General features: G+C 42.6%; 1 protein-coding gene across 1 annotated transcript in view; it reads left to right on the top strand.

The window, feature by feature from the left end:
• Positions 1 to 21,232, top strand: part of LOC147708257 (enoyl-[acyl-carrier-protein] reductase, mitochondrial-like) — a 544,978-nt gene that overhangs the window by 435,369 nt on the left and 88,377 nt on the right. The window contains exons 6-8 of the mRNA XM_086925328.1: positions 9,946 to 10,048; positions 10,194 to 10,267; positions 11,288 to 11,348. Of these exons, the coding sequence (XP_086781454.1) occupies positions 9,946 to 10,048; positions 10,194 to 10,267; positions 11,288 to 11,348 (238 nt within the window). The remainder of the gene's footprint in view (positions 1 to 9,945; positions 10,049 to 10,193; positions 10,268 to 11,287; positions 11,349 to 21,232) is intronic.

Genomic DNA, 21,232 nt, shown 5'->3' with positions numbered 1-21,232 from the left:
GCTTGGTTCGCCATATATGTCTAGGAGAGAGCTTTGAGAGGTGCGGGAAAGGTTTATGCTGTCAGAAACAGATGTGTTTTTAATGTCTTCCTAAAGGTTGAATGATTCGGGTTTTGTCTCAAAGTTAGGGGAAGTTTGTTCCATAAGGTGGGACCTATGTACAAGAGTGCTTGGCCCCCTTGCCTTGTTCTTTTGATGGATAGGATTTTTAACAATGATTGGTTGCTAGAGCGTAGGGAGCGCGTAGGTTTGTAAAACTTAAATTTTTTTGTCAGATATTGTGGCCCTAAGCCGTAAAGGCATTTGTGTATAGTACAACAAATTTTGAACCTAGTTCGCTGATGGATGGGCAGCCAATGAAGGTTTTCCAGGAGTGGACAGGAGGGTGTTCTAGGTGGAACCTTTAGGACCAGTCGTGCTGCGGTATTCTGAGCCACTTGTAGTCTGCTGAGCACGTCTTCATTAGCAGATATCAGTAGGCCATTACAGTAATCCAGCCTACTGACTACAAGGGCCTGGACAAGGGTTTTTCTATGGACATCTGGCAGGAATGGAAACACACGCTTCAGAAGTCCGATTGTCCGGAAGCATGAGCCAGTCACCTGGTTTACATGCTCCTTCAGTAGCAGTCCCTGGTCCATTCGTACGCCCAAGTTCTTTACTGTCTGCTTGGGGATGGGAACTGGTCCCAGTTTTAATGGCCACCAGTCCGGTGACCACAGGAGGGGGGCCTCCCCAAAAAGCATGACCTCGGTCTTGCCCACATTGCATTGTAGGCAATTGGAGGCCATCCAGCTGGATACCGCTCTCATGCCCTCAGCAAAGGAGTGTTTAATTGCTGGGGTGAGGGTGTGAAATGGAAACAGGAGCTGAGTGTCGTCAGCGTACGAGACTGGCGTAAATCCATATGTTCTCACAATGTCAGCAAGGGGGGCCACATACACATTAAATAATGTTGGGCTTAGGCATGAGCCCTGTGGGGCCCCCTTGGTGAGCTCCCTCGATGTCGAGCAATAGGAGCCTAAACTGATGCTTTGTGTGCGACCAGAGAGGAAACTCTCAAGCCAGGACAGCGCCAAACCTCCTATCCCCACCTTCTGCAGACGATCTCGTAGAATATCATGTGACACCGTGTCGAAGGCAGCGGACAGGTCCAACAGCACCAGAATCATAGAGCTCCCTCTGTCCTGTGCCATCTTGATGTTATCTGACACAGAAAGGAGCGCTGATTCGGTGCTGTAGTTAGGTCAAAACCCAGATTGGGTGTGGTCAAGACCTCCCGTTGCCTCGATGTATTTAGACAGGTGGGTGTTCACATGTTTCTCGGTCAGTTTACTCAAGTATGGCAGAAAAGAGATGGGGCGGAGGTTGGATAAGTCTGTCCATGGTATGGCCGAGTTTTTCCGAATTGGGTTTACTATCGCTTTTTTCCAGTCTTGGGCACCTGACCCTCCTTAAGGGAGAGGTTCACGATTGCTTGTACCATAGGGCAGAGTAGGCTGTTTAAAGAGGCAGCCATTTTGGCTGGAAGAAAGTCCAGAGGGGACCCTGTTTTAATGTGGTTCATTAAGGAGATTATATCTTCCTGGCTAGCTTCTGGAAAGGCGGTTAATGTACCATCATTGCCGGTGGAAGAGCTAGTGGGGAGGTTAGCAGTGTTATCCTTTTGATGGATGGTTTTGGTGATTTTTTCGTAAATAACCTCTATTTTTTTTCCCGAAAAATAGGGAGATGTCATTACAGAGAGACTGGGAAAAGTCATCCGGGCTTTTGCAGGCAGTGGGTTTCACAAAGGTCTGAAGGATCTTATATAATTCCTTAGAGGAATTGCCTGCTTCAGTCAGCTGTGAAGCGAGGCAGTTTTTCCTGGCCAACCTGATGTTTTTATGATAGGAGGACAAGGCTTTGTGATATTCTTTCCTACTTTCCTCAGAGTGGTTTTTCCTCCAGGCTTTTTCCAGCTTCCTACATCCCTGTTTTTCCAGTCTAAGTTGTTCTGAGTACTAAACTTCCTGTTTGGATGAGGGGTACTGTTTATGAAGTTTCAAAGGGGCCAGTAGATCAACCGCTGCCAAAAGGGCAGTGTTGAATTTGGATAAGGTGGACTCTGCATTGTCTGTGTCTAAGATGGGGGGTTCTCTCCATACTTCCTGTAGGTCACTCAATGTTACCTTATGCCATTGTCTGCGCCACAGGGAGGGGAGGGGGGCTGTTTAGCAGGTTTTTCCAGTCCAAGAAGTGAGAATTCGATCATAAGATGGTCAGACCAGCTTATTCGGGAGGGGGGGCGACACTGTATCTTGGGGAAATTGGAGAAGATTAAATCCAAGGTGTGGCCTCCTGTATGAGTGGGGCCACTATTCTGTAACTCCAACCCTAGTGAAGAGAGGTCGGATAGCAGGGATACCGTCTCAGGAAGATTCGGGTTATCTACGTGAAAGTTAAAATCTCCTAGGAGAAGAAAGTTTTCCTTGGCTTTAGAATGTTGAGCCAGCAGCTCAGTTAAGGACAGAGTGAATCCTGTGTCTGACCCCGGCAGGCGATAGACCAGTGCTCCCTTCCAGTGTTCTTTGGAGCCTGCGCTAATCCTAAAGATCATAATTTCCATGAGGGGGCTGCTTTTTTCTTCTATTATAGCTACCTTCAGCTCTTCTTCATAGATTATGGCAATGCCCCCTCCGATTTTATTCGGGCGGTCAAGTCTTAGGATTTTATATCCTACAGGAATCCCTAGAGTGATAGTGGGGATGGTGTGGGGTTTTAGCCAGGTTTCAGTTAAAAAACATATATCAGGTTTGACTGTATTAATCAGGTCCAAAAGTTCAGAATGGTGCTTTGGTAGGGAACGGGTGTTCAGGAGAAAGCATTTCAGACCTTTTGGTTTTGGAGTCCCCCCCGTAACATAACTGTTTGATATGCCGGTGTGTGAGGCATGGAGCCTACAGTATATGCATGAGAAAGGGCCTTCTGGGCAGGGCCAGGAGCTGCGCGCACAACCAACCAGCGGCTTTAGTTGAAGGCTTTTTAGGGTCTGGGCTGAATACCTGATGCGGCAGTCTCTCATGGCCTCCATGTTCAATCGAGCAGAGTCCCTAGCCCCTAACCCCGTCCGTTCGCGGACGGGTGCAGACGGGCTACTCTTTGACTGCTCTTCGGCGTGTCTTCGGCTCCCCCGCGCGCAACCGCTGCTCGCTCTGGAGGGGGCGAGGGCTAAATAGTCCACTAGAGCGCTCACCGCTCCAGCGACCAACAGGAAGTGCCTGGCTCTCCCTGACCCGCCCTCCGCACAAAGGTACTGGCTACCTCGTCAGACCGGGGCGGGCAGGAGTGGAAATCGAGCTCAGGCTTCCCCAACTTCCCAAGGTACTGTCCTCCCCCTAGTAAATCAGGTACAAGGAAGCGCGGGTCTTTACTGCGCAGAGGGGCTTGTAATTCGAATATTTAAAATTCTAACATCAATTTTAAAATTGTCAGCAGTGATTAAAATAAGCTTTGTGTTATCTGAGCACAGCATTTACCACAGCGCGAAGCACGATTCTGGCACCTCTGGCGAGCAAGCGGCTCGGGACGACTCTGCCACAGTCACCCTACCACCCTAACTTACTCATGATAAAGTTAACAATCCAATGGACACAGTATTACAATATCTTAAGCATGCTTATATGTCCAATATGACTTTTTAGGAATCACACTAACCAGGTCCTTAGTGACTCAAGTCCACCGATGAAAAGGAGGTGGCCCTGCCCTGCCTCCTCCTGGCCTCAACCGTTCTTAAGCGCCTCCGGGCCACAGAGCGTTGCTTGGAAAAATAGTTTCGGTGGCAACGATGGTGGCGGCAGCCGCAAGACCAACAGCAGAAATCCCCGCCTGTAGCTGCGAAGACCTGGGGGGCAGCGGTAGATAGTCCAGATCCAGGCTCGCCTTATCCAACAGGTCCGATAGACCGATGTAGTCCGATGGCATCCAGGCGGTGGGGTCAAGGATCAGTGGATTCGTAAAAGGCTTCAGAGCTCCTAAGAGGTTAGTGGGGTGGCCTGGCTGAGCCTCTTCTGGCTTCTGATGGGCTTGGGACTGGCCCGCCCTTGGCCCAGGCGCCACCGCGCATGCCAAGGGATGCGAGGCTCATTCTTAAGCACCTCCTGGCGCTTCTGGATAACGCCGACGGGGCCTCACCGCAGGCTGCCAGGACGTGTAGTCGGGTGTCAGCCCGGGGCCACAGCAACAGGACCAGCAGTACGGGGGCACCCCCGCCAGCAAAGGAACTAAGTCGCAAAAAAATGCGGAACAATCCCGGGCCCAAAGGCAAGACCAACAACAGGCACCGATTATTTTGTCCTCAGCGCAGTGTTTAATTTATTTCCTGTGGGTCACAGTTCTCTCCGCTGCTACTGCTTCGGCCCTACTGGTACTTCTTTCTAGCGCTCACTTTTCCCAAGCGCTTATACTTCTGATGATGACCCCGCCCTCTGCTTTTATGGACTTCGGGGGTTCTTCAGGATTCTCAGAACAGTCTTTAGAAATGATAAGCTGCCGCACACAAATGCACACCAGGTGCACACAGCGCCTCCTCAAATGTCCAGCTCTAAACGGGGAAGGCTCTGTGTGCATTGGACACTTCACGGTGCTTACTGCTGCTGATCACCAGCGCGACCACAACACCCCCGCGGCACCCTCCGGCTGCCCCCGCTGCTCACCTCTGCACAACTGCTCCTCCCCTGGTGCGCGGCGCGTTGGGTGCAAAGCACTCGAGGTTCCGTGCGTTAGAGGAGGCCACGCCTTGTCTCCTCACCGGCCCCCTTCTTTTTTCTGCCTCGCAAATCTTTGCTTAATAAATTCCCATTAAGGTGCGGGACACCGGTACACCGGGGCTCACGCAATGCAGCACAAGGCGCGGGGCTCGGGGCTTGGGGCTTGATTCAAGCTACCCAGCTCCGATCCGCTGCTAAGCTCGGCTCGCACTGCACAGCTCCGCCCCCGCACTGCACAGCTGATTTCACTAACACGTGTTGTTCCAATACAGTGCTAAGAATCACACTGGTATGTCATAGTCAGGCTTATCAAAGTGATATCTATTCAAGATGGTCTGAGGTACACTTCACATGAGGTATTGAAACTAAACATGTGGTGACACTTTTGAAAGAAATGTGTAGGAGGGGAGGTTTACTGCGAATTCTACTAACAGACAATGGAGTTCAGTTAGTTTCCAAAGAAATTGAAACATTTTTAGGAGAATGTGCTATAAAACACAAAATGTATGCACTTTACCATCCAGAACCAAATGGAATGGTAGAATGTTTCAACTGAGTATTAACGGAGACTATTCTCCTGGCCAAAGAAAATGGTTTGACGTGGAAGGAGGAAGTCTGTAAGAGAGTAGAAGCTTACAGAATCACACCACACTCTACTACTGCATACCTACCATCTCAAACGGTGCCACAGTGTGACATACGATATCGGCTCCCATCACATAGTCACCCGGTGAGGAGCCGATATCACACTGTGGCACGGAAAATTAGCCGAAAACCACTGTAAATAGTGGTTTTCCAGGTTTTTTTCGAGAGGCGTTGAACTGCTGGCGCCCATTAAGGAGTGTGAAAACAACACAGGACATCGGCATCAGCCTCTGTAAGCCTTTTTGTTTGGGAGGAGATGGCTTGGAGGTGGGGTGGGGGTTCAAAGTCCTTCCTAGGTACTTCTTGGCACAAGGTCCTGCCCTTAAAAGGCCCCGCCCCTTCCTCACATTGTGAGTTTATTCTTCAGGTTGGCAGGTCTACTATCGCTTGAACTACTTTGCAATTATTTTGCTGTAGATGTCAATGTACACTAATTAATCCTTGTTGGATCACCTGCAGTAGATAGGGGTGAAGAGTGGAGATTGAGAGAAGAGAGGATAATACAAGCATGCAAACAACCCTGTGATATGAGGAAGTCAGTGAAACAAACAAGAGTTGTTGTTGGTGATCTGGTTATGATAAGGAAACCAAGTGGTAAGGAAGGTGGTTACAAATTTTCCAGACCCAATAAGGTCATAAAGAGCTTCAACAATGCAGTGGATACAGAAGATAGATCATAAAATATGGAACCTGAATAGAGTAGTGATTTATAAAGGGATGATAGCTCAGGAAATCATGTCTGCGAATGTGTCAGGTGGTAAGACAACTATGAACAAGATGGAAGCCAGGGAAAGATCTGGTAGAGTTGTTAAAGCTCCAAACTATCTTGAAGATTACATAAGATAAATGTCTTTCCATTTTCCTCTGGATCTGTACCTAATTGTTGAACTGGAAAATTGGTATTCACATCACATATCATTTGTACTGCTCAATTTAACTTTTCTTTTATATGTTTAGTTATTAATGTGTTTTAAAATTCTGTTAAATAGTGTTTATATGTGTTGTTTGTTTAGTAAGGGAAAGATGTGTGATATGTGCATACAAAGTGAGATGAAGCTGTCTGTGACAGCTGCAGCAGTCATCTCACGGAATCTTGGTGGGAAACCAGTGGGCAGTTGGCAGTTCGTTGGGACAGAGCTGTTTGCCTGCCATTGCAGCTCGATGAGATATTCTTGTTTGGAGAATAAATACTTTGTCATCTAAACTCTGTGCCTTGCAATCTTTCATTTCACATCAAGCTCGTCACAGCTTGCACAGTAATTAAGAGACATCTTGTTTGACTTTTGTATGGTGCATGTTCCAGGAGGGAGCATATGAATACACTGCACATATGTGGAGAGATCAGAATGCCCCCAAGTACTGATGTATATATTCACATTCCAAAGTAAACGTATATCCAATGGAAAAACACGTTCTTTTAGTGAATGTCAAATATGGAAACACCCATCACTGGCTGACTTGCTTCTATTAAACAGCTCTAAAATCGGAAGCTTCCAGCTACATTTTAAAGCCCTGAATGCCTGTAAATGCAGTGCATGACCATGAACACCCAGGACGTTCACAGAATGAGAGGTCATTTTGAAAGTTCAGCAGCACGGACAGCATGGACAAGTTAGAACTGCATTCTGGTTGTGTACATAATCAAATACCAGTCCAAACGGCAGAACACCACAGGTTAGAGCATTGGTCCACAGCATGAGTGAGTAACAATTCACCTCAATGGTAACCATTCCCAAGTGTTTATAATCGGGTGACAAATACACGATTAGGTCATTAAAAATAGCAGAACAGGTAGCCACTGATACTTCAAACAGAACTACAATTGGACTTTTTAAGAACATGAAATGCCAGACCCTTATTTGATCATATTCCATTTTACAAATCACATTAACAGCAAGCAGCTGTCCTCCTCCAATTGCGGCATTTGGCTCTGCAACACAAACAAGTGGAGCAGACATTGTAAGCTCCAGATTTATCTAAAAGTACAGAACGCAAATGTGACCAACCTTTTGGAAGGAAACCTAAGCCCTCTCATAAACCATGCCCTGGCCCATGCAGCCTAGCTGTCCTTCAACCTCCCATCGGCCAGTCTTGCGCCCCCCTCACCTCATTAATGGATGGTGCTGAAGGGCGGCCATGCATGGGCAGCTCCTCAGGGCAGGAGAGACGTAATAATGGGGCAAGATACAGTAAGGGCAGGCAATACATAAACTATGGAAAAATCCCTTCCCTCCAGCTGGGCTCCCGTTTGCAGTGTAAATAACAGAAGAGGATGAGGCATGGTGCTCATGGGGAACAAGATGCTGGCTTGAGCAGGAGAGACGCAATGATCGGAGCACGATGCAACAACAGGGGTAAGCAAAAAAGAAATAGAAAAATACCTTCTCTCCAGCTGGGCGCCTGTTGCAGTTTAAATAACCGAAGCGGATGAGGCGTGGTGTTGGTGGGGAGCAAGACGCGGGGTGGAGTAGGAGAGACGTAACAATTCGAGCAAGATACGATGGGTGTTCGCAAAAACAAAATAGAAAAACACCCTCTCTCCGGCTGGCGCTGATGGGGCGCAGATATCAGGAGAAACCTCTACGTTGGCTGGAGAGCGTGCAAGGAGCGGGAGGTGGCATGGGGGACTCAACGCACATGTAGTGCGAGACATTCAGGAAATAACAACAATGGCAAGCTTCTGCAAACACAACACGGAACCCAAGAAGAAAATAGTGCAGAAAACAACCAGATACAGAGCAAAGTGTAAGGTTAGTGGTACTCGCAGAGGCCGCCCCCAACAGGGGCTAGATGGCCGGCGCTATAACTGACGCCGAGCCCCGGAAAACTGGTTTTGGCGCGATGAGGCGCTGAGAAGCGCCCGCGCCCCCCACCCCCCAACGACAGCCGCCAGGAAGGTGCCTACCCCCCGGCCAATGGGGAGACAAGCTGGGTACAAACCCTCCAATGGGCGAATCTGCCTGTGAGGCGAGAAAGACACAGGGGGATTTAAGCGGCCTCTCCCCCAGGTAGCTCCTATCTTCAAGGAGCAGGGGAGCAGCAGCGGCACAACAAGAATTTTGTCCCACCCACCCACGCCTAAGGAACAGCAATGTCACAGTGCTGGGAAGCAGGCAAGGCAATGGCGGAGAGCTACGGGGATAATGGTTGGTAAGGAGGCAAAGCGAAGGGCTGTGTGCTGGAATAGGACCACTCACCTTCGGATGCCTCACGGCTGGGTGAGTTGGCCTAAGGGCGATGTGTAGGACCACTCACTTTGGGATGCCTCACGGCTGGGCAATTTGGCCTACAAAAAGGGGGTAGCAAACGGAAACAGTGCTCGCAGCCCAGCCCCCACCAGATGGCAGGGCACAAAAAAGTCCAACAAGGTAGCGAGTCGTGGCCTAACTCTGGGGACAGAAGCTACCCCCCGCGCAAAGAGAGCGCAAACCCAACCGTACAAAGGGATGACCTAGAAGGGACAAGAAACGAGACAAGCTTCCAAATGAGCTAATCAACGAACTGTCAGTCCAATTTGCTAATTGGTGATGTACATATGATTTATGACAGATATTACTTATGACAAATGCATATGATTTATGATGCAAATATGACAGTTCTACGTTGATGATTTATGTCCAGGCCATGCGAATAATGCCAAAGTATATTCATGTATTCCTAATAAAACTGCGGCCAACAAATGACCACTACAAATACAAATGCATGTTGGCTTGTTCATTCTAAGGAATACAGTGGGGAAATGTAGCATGTACTCTGGAGTGGGCACAGTGCGGGGGTTATTGGCAGTTGCTCTTCAGATAAGAACAGAAGTGACGTATTAACTGCGAGAACCAGTTAGAAGGCAGCAATGAAGAGCAACGCTGGAGCGAACCTATGGTAAGCAGCAGGCAGTATTAAACTCCTTTTAGTGAATACAGACGGTCTTGCAGACAGGCATTTGCGCTGCCTATGCTTAACCTAAAAATGACTAATAAGATCCTAACAGAGCCCAACCACTGAGAACAGAAGTAACAAAATAGGATCCACCATCGAGGGAATTATTACAGTGCCCAAATATCGATCCACCTGCCTGCATTAAGAAGTGTGTCAGATAAAAAGCATTGAATATAGGCAATCTTATTTAGGAATGCCTCATGGTCCACAATCTGGCCATTATAGACTATCACCAATCATAAACAGCGAAGAGCAACCCCAGTTCAGGAGAGTGCTGCAGAGACCCAAAGTAGGGGTTCTCTGCTTCTCTCGTGTCAATGTCTCCTTTAGTATATATCCGCTTTACCCAATATAGTTATTGCCCCACATCCCTTGCCAGTATTGACAGCATAATAAAATAACACTTGACACCATTAAAATAGTGGAGTGTTTGTACAATCCAATTAAATATTTCGTGTTCCAAGGTATCACAGTGAATGGGTGCACTGTAAACAAGGATGAAACATCATGTATCTAAGGGAGCTGATGAATAGAGTGATAACTTAAGTTTCTTCTTACAATCTATTCTAAATTTGATTTCTTTGCTCGCCTAAATAACATTACTTATTTTCTTTCCCAGACCAGATGTGAAAGACCTCATGGAGACTTTACAATCTATTGGTGCCGACTGGGTCCTCACAGAAGAAACACTAAACAATTCAAAAATGGCAGATCTATTCAGGGTAATTGCACTACTTTCTAAAAAGTACTTTTAGAACATTTTAAATTTGTCCAGTTTTATTTTAGTTTTTCTATGCCATATTACAATCATATCATTTGTGACCTTCATGGTACAAGCTCTGCCAATAAACATTCTTCCTTTCACAGGGTGTACCAAAGCCCAAATTAGCTCTAAACTGTGTAGGCGGACACAGCGCTGGGAACCTTTTGAAACACATAGAGTAAGTTATGTTTTGTTTCTATGGTAAAAGCCTAGTTATTTAGAAATCTGCCATGTACAAAATTCTGCCACTTTAAAAGTAGATGTGATTTAATATGTTTAATCTTCCATGCAAAAAGCTACCATAAAACTTTATTTTCCCAGGCCGGTCATTTTGTGCAGGGCCTAACAAAGAGATCTGATCCTAATTTATTTTACTTTTGCCTGTGCGCATTCAGTTTTTTAATTATATTTATCACTAGTTATGTGGAAGGATTGTATACAAAGGACACGCTTCTTTTGCTACTCATAAAGGAATTCTAGGCAGTTGTAGCAGAGAGCCAGTCAGAGCAGCACTGGAAAACAGAGAGTACTGCTTAGGCAGGGTTGTAAGGTCACAGGAAGATTTATATGTGTATAAATATATGTATGTGTATATGTGTGTGTGTGTGTGTGTGTGTGTGTGTATATATATATATATATATATATATATATATATATATATATATATATATATATATATATATATAAGAAGCAGTTCCCACTGGGAGTTATAGTAAGGTTGACTAATTTCTTCATGGGAAGTTTCAGAATGACCCATGAAGTGGGGCTGAAACAAAAGGGGGAGGGGGGAATGCAAATATCACTGCATCACTGTTTTACAGTATTACACCACCTTTTGCAGGAATCTAGATCTTAGTCTATAACGTGTGCTTTTTGTGATTTGGAGTAAATCTGGTAAGTAGTTTTTGACAAATTAGGTATCAAAAATACTTGGGTTGGGTTCAAGGGACTCTTTTGAGAATGCCTCAAACCCAATCTTTTTTAAAGTAGATTGGCCTAGGGGTATTTTTCCACTTGGGCAATTTGCTGCCACAGGAGAAAGACACCTGTGGGAGCAAGAGCTTTGACTGACTGACCCTCCTATGGATTGCCGCTAAGTAGGCATGTATATGCTTGTATCAGGAAGTTTGATTAACTAGATGGTGCTTCTTTCCTTTCAACACTGCTAACAATGCAACTATCCTCTCTGACTTTGCAGATGTGGTGGCACAATGGTGACCTATGGAGCAATGGCAAGAAAGCCAATGCAATTACCATCTGTGAGTATTTAATAGCGGACTGTCTGTCTTAGTAAATTAAATATCATTAAAAGAAATAAACTGCTAAGTCCTCATTGTTGTCACAAGCGATACCTTTAATGTAAATTGTGACATAAAAGTCTTTGCTAAATATGTGATGTGTTCTTTGAGGCTCGGCATTCTATTGATAGTAAGATAATATAAAAATCCTTATACATTCAATGTTCTTATTTTGGCACTGGTTGAACAGCCAATACGTGTTTCACTCCTATGCTTATCAAGGTACTCTTCTTTTTTTAAAACAAATTAAAATGCTCCATCCATGATTATTGACTGTGTGGAGATATTGACTTAATAAGGTGATTTTCCAAGTAATGTCCATATAATGGACACTTGGCATCCTCCCTTCACCCTTACCTATGTCCCTCATAAAAAAGTTGTGTATCAGTTTCCCTGAAATGGTGATGTCCTTGTTGCTGGTTAGAAAGTGTGATGCTCTTTGTTCTGTCATTGCTAGCATCAGAGACATGGTGGTACGTGTACAGGAAGGAAACCCTCTTAAAACCAAAGCAAACTTTCCATTGCTTTGAAGAAAAAAAACATGTGCACACAAGTGGCTGGTGAATGCTGGTGTCATTTATTGGCAGCATGAGCAAGCAACCTTAATTTTTTTCTATTTTTTTGCTCCAGTTGAGCTGTTTGCAATTCCCTGTCTTTTGTTTCACACAAGAAAAACTACAAAAAATATATAAAATTGTTCTGAAAATCCCCCCAAAAAAATGTTCCAAAAAACAAAACAAAAATATAAAACAGCAAAAAGAAAAAAAAACAGTTCTTTTCAGAACTACCTCCCATTTATATAAAATGACTTAAATTTGTAAACTCTGCCATTCTCTTTTCTCTTTTCTCCCCGGTGCGCGTACCGGGCGCTCCCCCCGCGCAAATCAAATTTTTTTTTTTTTGCCCTGCGGGACCCTTTTATAGCCCCCACATCAAACCTAGGGGGTCAGGGGGGTCTACATTGCCCCCTTATGGTCAATTCCCCCTTTGTTTTGGCCACCTCTTGTGTCTCGATCCTACCGAGACACAAGATGACGGCCGCTCCGGACTGTTTCGAATGTTTACAGACACCCAAGAACCAATCAGCTTTCTACGCGCAAGTCGCTTGTCGCGCCCGGAGCGCTCCCCAGAGCGCGTACCGGGGCGCGCTTATAGATATATATTTTTTTGAACCTAAATTACTCAAAATCCACTGGAGCACATATCTTGAGACATAGCAAAGGCACATCGGGCTACCAGTCCCTACAATTTTGCCAAGTTTCGTGGAAATCCATTCAGCCGTTCGGGCTAAAAGTGAGGTTGACCGCCCTATGGAAATTAACATGGGGAAAACGCGTTTTGGGACCCCCCTTTTATCTCGGCCCCCGCTTGACGCCTCCCCCCCAAACTTTCAGGGAAGGACCGGAGCTTGACGAGGCCATTTTGAGGAAATTTTCAGGCAGATTCGTCAACCGGCGCCAAAGTTATTCCAAATAGAATTTTGAGATTTAACATTGAAAAAAATCCTAACTATAACTACCTACTGGCGACCGCCAGTAGGTAATATATATATATATATATATATATATATATATATATATATATATATATATATATTCAATGAAAAAACCATAGGTTATAGACCATATATAGTTAGGAATTCGCATTTACAAAACCTTATTTTACTCGCACAAAACCATTGAAATTCCATATATAGTTAGTTGCACTAACTATATATCGCGCACCCGCAATCCACTGCTGATGATGTCACATATTACATCATTCATGACATGGTCAGTGACATCACTGATGACATCACTGATGACATCTCAAATGATATCACTGATAACATCACTGATGACATCTCATTTAACATTACTGATCATATCACTGATGATATCATTCATGTGATAATACGATGAACCTCTTCAGACTCTAATATAACCTTAGATACAATCAGTGTAAACAGACACTCATAGACTGTCACTCATCCATGGAGTTACTCACACACCTAGTCAGTCATGCAAAGAATCAATCACACCTCCATTTCCTCAACTATACAGTTAGACAAACTTTACTTATTCAAACATATACTAACACATATTTACTCTCTTATACAATCCCTGATACAAGTTCACAATAATCCATACAGCCACTCACACATTCACTGGCTCTTATGCACAGTTATTTATATATGTCAACTCTCACATGTACTGTGCTTTACATATGTACTTACTTTGACATGTAGCACTGAGATATCCATTCACTCACCAATACACTCATGCACACAGTCAACCGCCCATACAGTTGTTTCCACATGCACTTTTGAAACCATACATCTAGTGAATCAACTGCTCACACATCTATGCACAGAGTCATACACCTCCCAGCCACCCACAAACACACACAGTCTCCCATACAAATACTTGGGCAACCAATCAATAACCCATATAGTTACTCATTTAGCTACTTATCAACACATGCAACAGTTTACAGAACAACAGACATAATGATGCACAAATTAAGACAGTTTAGTCACTAACCCATGCACTCAGTGAGACACATTTAATAGCTCACTCATACAGTCAGACATGCACCTACTAAATCCTTCATCCAGACACTTATACATCCACTCATTCTTCAATATGTAAGAGATATTTTAACTTTACAGAAACATACAGTCACTGGATGTTGTCATCAGTCATGTCATTTGAGATGTCATCAGTGATGTCATCAGTGATGTCACTGACCATGTCATGAATGATGTAATATGTGACATCATCAGCAGTGGATTGCGGGTGCGCGATATATAGTTAGTGCAACTAACTATATATGGAATTTCAATGGTTTTGTGCGAGTAAAATAAGGTTTTGTAAATGCGAATTCCTAACTATATATGGTCTATAACCTATGGTTTTTTCATTGAATTTCAATGGTTTTTTAAATGTAAATTTCTAACTATATATGGTCTATAACCTATGGTTTTTTCAGTGAATTTCATTGGTTTTTTAAAAGCTAACATCTGTAGCTGTAAAATGTATTATTCTTTAAATCCCAAAATATATATAGATATTTATTGATAATTTTTTTTAAATATTTTTTTCTTCGCTTCTAGTTCGCGAACCGGGAAGCTTTCCGTTAGCTCATCTTGATGCCGCGATCTAGTCCGCGAACCGGTCAACGTTACGTTAGCGGAACAGTGACGCGTCGCGGAAGCGCGACATATCACGTTATCGCGTAATGCGTCTAATGACGCGTCGCGTTAGCGCTCCCGGAAGTGCTCCGGACCGCGGTCCAGAAGCGATCTGGGACGCGGCGCGCGCCGCGTAACGTAAGCGGAACAGGTCATGTGACTTGTTTATCAAACTTCTCATTGGTTCATTTCACTTTTGGTTTCCAAATGATGTATGACTAGGTCATGTGACCTAAAAATAACACTTTTCATTGGCTCAGAACTTTTGTTTTCCCCAAATCATGTAAACCCCTCCTTATTTCCTCACTCTGACTTTCATCTTGGTGAGAGAAAGACCATTTATCTGAAGATCCACAATGGCTTCCATTCTTGCTGCAGCTGGTGCACCCCCACCACCACCTCCACCTCCTCATAAGAAGAGAGGACCACCTAGACAAATTATGACTAACAGAGAGGAGGAAGATGAGGAAGAAGAAGAAGAGGAGACAGAGGAACAACAATTTGTTGATGAGTTGCCCCGGGTTTCCAAACGAAAATCCAGTTTCATATGGCAGTTTTTCACCATCCCTCCTGGAACAAAGAAAGTGAATGCAAAATATGCCACCTGCCTCATCTGTGATCACACATTGTCGAGAGGCACAGAAAAGAAGTACAGTATGGGGAACTATACAATGCATCGTCACATGAGCAGGTGGCATCCCTTGAACTACAGCCGGGCTGAGTTAAGGGATCTTGTAGACAATCCGACGGCAACTCCTGTGGCAAGATCTACATCCACATTGTCTTTGACGGGAAGAGAGGCACAAGAGACTGTGCCAAACATCCAACCTAACTTCCAGCACATAAAGTTATCTTGTGTTTACTGTGGTGAAATGCTGTCATATGGCAACATGAGTGTCAACCTCATGAACATTGCATATGAAAATCATAAATGCCCTAATGCACCCAAAAAGTAATTTTCTTTTTTTTGCTCCAGTTGAGCCGTTTTGAAAGCCTGTTTTTTGTTGTCTCCCCTCCATAAAAAAAACAAAAAAAACATAAAACAGTTCTAAAAATACAAAAAAATCAAAAAATGTTCAAAAAATAAAAAAAAAATATAAAACACCAAAAACAAAAAAAAACAGTTCTTTTCAGAACTACCTCCCCTTTCAAACAAAATTGCTAGAATGTTTATCACTCTGGCAAGCTCTATTTCTTTTGGTTCGCTTCAAGTTCGCTGACCGGTTCGCGAACTTTAAGCGAACTAAAAAAATATTTTTTTAAAAAAAAGAAGAGTTAGTATAAGGGAAGTAATCAGAGAATAATGTAAAAAGAAAGACAGCTAGAGAGAGTAAATGAGAGATAGTGTCAATGACATCATCAGCAGTGCATTGCGGGTAAAAAGAGTGGAAAACATTTACCTTATAATTCTTGTTACCTTTTTTAAATATTTTTTCATACTTTCAATCTGTAAAACAAAGAACAAACATTTCAAAAAATATTAAAACATGTATTTAAAAATTAGAAAAGACAAGGGAAAAGGTTAAAAAACAAACAGTTTTTCAACAACTTTGACATTTACAGAAGTCTCTGCTTCTCTACGTTCACTACACAATCCTAAAGATATATATTCGAAAGAAACTGTATCTTGATGTTGCTGAACTGAGGCCTATTTTGGAACATGATGTTTTTCTTGCACTGCTAATGTCTCACAATAGTGATGCAATAGCAGCGCAAAAAAGATGTAAAGCCATAAAAAAATTGTGTCTAACATTGTAAATGATTGTTTTAGGATGCAAATAAGATGTGTGCTTTCAAGAGCTTTCTTTGAGGTGAGGCCTCTTTTTTTATAAAAAAAAAAACACTACCCAGAAGTACAGCACTCTAAGCATTAAAATTGATATTTACAGAACTCAGCTTACCCATATGTACCACACATTTCTAAATGTATATCATAAGGACAAAAAGCATAACATTAATTATACATGTTAAATGGTTTATTTTTGCTGTTCTCAGAATGTATCAAATTTCACTTAAATCAGTGACTTGAAGGTATTCATCATGTAACAGCGGGGAAAAAAAAACACAATCAAAATGACTGTGTTTAAAAAACCCATACAACCTAAGAAATCTGATTTCAAAACTTCTTAAAATTAACTTACTTTCAATGACGTCGAAGGATCTCCTATAAACAGCATCCACTCTGTTGTGCTTTAAATATTTTCAGCCCGCCACTTTCTGAAAGAAAACCTCCATCGATACGTGAAATATGTTACATAGAAAAAAAACTTCTCTCATTATATCACATGTTTCCACTAGGCCAAATCATGTTGCTGCGATTCGCAAATCTTGTAATTCTTCCAATCAAATCCCGACATTTTCTATTTTCGCAACTTTCAAAAATAAAATATTTGAGATTATTTTCACAATCCTGGACTACTAATATCTTACTCTTCTTTGTCACTCATGTTCTCCTTTTCCTATGACACTGATACTGCTTACTATGAAGCAGACTTACTTGCATCAGGTTTATATAGTTGAATTTTTAATCGAGACAGCATTGCAGACTTACATTCCCTCTACTTAAAATTTTGGTTTTAAAAACACCAGGTAAGAATTTTTAAGGTCAAACGGCAATTTTTTTTTGAACGTTACAACAGAATCATTACAGAATGACCAGCCGTTTCCAGACTTTAAGTAAGCTGTATAATGTCCTGATGTAGTTGATGAACCATCGTGATAGATAATTGCTACAGTAACAAAAGTCCTCCCTGATATTGACAGCTGAGAAGCCACAAAATTTTTTATTAAAGTTGACAATTTTGTTCCATCAGGCCTACATCGTTGCATCATTAAAATGACATACTGGCCATATCTACGTATAAATAATGTTGACATCATATCACATTTACATTGACTACACTCCATGTTGTGATCCGCTGCATTTACTAGCTTATTAAAGGAGACTGATTTACTGTCTGGCAAAGTTAAATATATAAATCTTTCTGAGTCTACACTAGTAGTACTTGATACCATACAGTTCTCGCAGTCATGCTGCCATTGATAAGAAAGCCCAAACAGGTGATCTACATCTACACCCTCAACTTGCAATATATCAAGCATATACATTAAAAACTCCTGACAATCTTGCTGATTATTTTCAGAGAAGTCTGTTTGACCTGAACATTCATCTAACAGATAACGAACTTCAGACACACTTTCTACTTTTGTTCGATCAGTGCTACATTTCTCGAAAACAGAATTCAACAAACAGCATAAAATTTGTTCAGAATTCAACAGAATCTGTTCTTTTAAACTCTCTAGTGAAAAGAGAACATTAACCACTACATTTGCATAGCAGTTGACACCAGAACTGTTTTCAAATTGAAAACCGACAACATCTTCAACAGAATCCACTTTATTTCTGCTAACAACTTTCGGTTCATTGACTTTTAGTCTTTTTGCAACAACCTCCCTACTATTACTACTATTTCTACGTTTCCGGCCTACCACACGTTTCTCAAACAAAGGATATTGAGGCAAATGTGGCGCATACTCTCTTCTTAACCTATTGTATTCCTTAACACAATCTAGATCCGCACAAATGTTTGTGACATCACAGTCAATCAAGTACAATCCCGATAAAGTTCTAACTCGCGACAATGCCACATATGCCATACCCTCCTTGAACACTGAACTGCCAATATTCACCAATGCACAGTCTACACTTAAACCTTGCGATTTATGGATTGTCACCGCATATGCCAAGCAAACAGGAAACTGTTTACGGCGAACATATAAGTCTTTAACAAGCAAAAACCTAGCAGAACAACGAGCAATTTTCTGTACTTCCTCAATACCATCAAATTTAATTCTTAAAAATTCTATTCCATCTCTATTTCTGTATTTCTCAAAATCAACAACATTACCCATTGATCCATTTACCAGACCTCTTTCTACATGTAAATTCCGTCTCAAAATGATTCGGCAATTTAAACACACATTCAGAGTCTTTTCAAAACCCGCTGTCTTAGATATAGTCTTCTCTAATGAATCCAATTTTGATTTCAAATTATCTGACAAAATAATTGTTGATCCCATATGCTCTAATTTGTCGATAGCTTCAAGTTTCACAATCTCTTGCTTTTCTAAATTCAACATTTTGTTGTTGAAGATGGCACATTCTGCAAGAGTTGGCATGAGACATATCCCGGATTTCTTCTCAGTAATTTTCTGAAAAATATTCTCAGGCACAATCTCTTGTTTGGGATACAAATTTGACAGTAACCGTGCATTTAAAGCTTCTTTCCCATACTCGGTCACTTTTCCAATTCTAATATCTTGTAGAATATTCTTGTAATCTTCATCCTTTGCCTGACGCATATTTTGATGCAGTTCTGCATAATTGAAGTTTAACCATATATTGACGTTGCCAATGCTCCCTAGGCACTTCCTGGTATCTTCATGCGTGAGTATTTTGAACACAGGTTGACCTTTTACTGGTGTCAGCTGTAGAAGATCTCCGAAAACAATAATGTGTTTCCCACCAAATAAGACATCATATTCAGTTTTAAGTACTTCTTGCATTCTCAAATGCACAAAGGCAAGCATGACATTGGAAACCATGCTTACTTCGTCAATGATAAGTAGTTTCATTTTCCTCAAGACTCTTGAAACTTCACAGCAAGCATCTCCAGATAACTTGTTGTATTGTAATTTGTTGTCATGCTCCACCGGCAGCATCAATAGACGATGCAAAGTAATACCTTTAATATTATGTGCTGCCAGTCCAGTAGGAGCGGTGACAACACAAGACAGCGATGACTCAGTCCTTTCCTGCAAATAACAAGAGATTGCTTTAATGAGGAAACTTTTTCCAGTTCCCGCTTCTCCACTCACGTACAGTCGGACAGGCTTCAACGACGTACACGAGCACTCTTTCTTCTCATGACTTAATCCGTGCTCAATTTCCTTGGTAACTTCATCATATATTTTCCTCTGCTCAACGTTGAGTTGTTTTTCCAAGTCTTGTAAGTTAACTGAATCCTCCTGAGCATGTGCCATGGCTCTTTCTACTTCATTCATAGCAGTGGCAGCTTCATTTTCGATAATAGGTCCTCCAAGTGGATCTTGACTCAATGAAACAGAACTCTGACTGTCCTGAGAACTGTCTCTGGCAATCTCGGCTGCAATCGTTGCTTCCTGCTCAATTTCCAAAGTTAGCATTTCTTGATATTTAGAAAAAGCAGGACATTCTATGGACTCCTTGGCTGCATTGAAAGAGTCTTCGTAACAGAGGAAATCTCCAAGCAGTTCCTCTTCTGCACGCCAAGGCTTGAAAAGTTGCAAAAGTGCTAAATAGAAAAACTCCTTTTTTTCTGGAGATTCGCCACTTAATTTTCGATGGTTTACTAATTGGCATTTTCTTTGCTTGACCAGGCATCCCTCACTTCCAATTACAGCATACACTCCTTTCTCAATATCTTCTTTGATGTTCCTCTTGAATATATAATTTTGGAGAACCTCATATAGACAAACATTCTCAAGGTGACTGCTTCGATTTGGATAATATGTATCCAACATGTTGGTCTTCAAAATGTCGGTACTGTTTGGTTCCTTTACTGCCAAATACTCAATTTCCCGAACAGGTTTTAGAACTCGATTTCGCGTTGCAGCAAGACCAAGACTCGCCCAAACGAGACTCCTGGATTTGGCATAGAGACTTGCTGAAGACAATCGATCAGAACATTCGTAAGCTCCGATTTCTCGATGCGACAACATCTTCAGACTGAAACTGTACAACTTCTTGCTGAGGCTCTTTTCATGGGAAATGTCCTCCCACATATCCTTCAGTTCGGTCTTTTCTTTTTTGGTGATGTAAGATGTCACATACCGAGCCACTGCCATACAGTTGTCAGCCACAAACTGTATATCCATGTTCGCATTCCACATGGACAAAATCACTGGGTTGTAGTCATTGATGTACTTGGACTCTTCGTTCCTTTTCAAATTGTATGTATTCTTGGGTGATTTCCTCGTCACATTATGTCGCAGCGAAGACATCAAACTGTTCACTCTTCCTTTAGAAATCACCGGTCGTGGAAAGTTGAAACGACATTTGGTGTAGAACTTGTCCTTGTTTCTGAATTTACGACGACAGTACTTCCCACAACGATGGCTTTGGAAACGTAGAACTTGTTCTCTTAGACTTTTCTTCTCCGTTGCGTTTGGAACAGCACATGTAGAATACTGTTCGATGAAATTCATCACTAAGTCATCCGGATCTGTTCCAAATTTAGGTGCATCCTTGATCCACAGCAACATATGTATATGAGGGGCACCTCTTGCTTGATACTCCTTTCTCCAGAAGAAATCCAACACCTCTCCAAGAGGTGGATTCTTTTTATTTGTGATGAAAGACATCATAGCTTCAAATCTATGATTGAAGTACCTGCATACATTCACAGGATCCAAAGAACACAGTTCTCCAGGTGTCTTGAATTCAATGTTTTCAATATTTCCATTTGCCTCTCGTAGAAATTCAAGTAAGTCATCCCAGCCATACTCAGCACAGCTCAGAGTGAGGAACCATGTCGGAGTTCCTAAGTTCCTCAGCATACATTTTAAATCACCATGACGACGGTACCAGTACTCATTAGTACCACGCTGACACGCCATGAGATTAATTAAGTGA

The sequence above is a fragment of the Lissotriton vulgaris genome, chromosome 6 (genome assembly GCF_964263255.1).
Source record: "Lissotriton vulgaris chromosome 6, aLisVul1.2, whole genome shotgun sequence".
NCBI classification, from domain to species: domain Eukaryota; kingdom Metazoa; phylum Chordata; class Amphibia; order Caudata; family Salamandridae; genus Lissotriton; species Lissotriton vulgaris.
The sequence above is the reverse complement of the archived record's forward strand: the minus strand, read 5'-3'. Positions and strand labels throughout refer to the sequence as shown.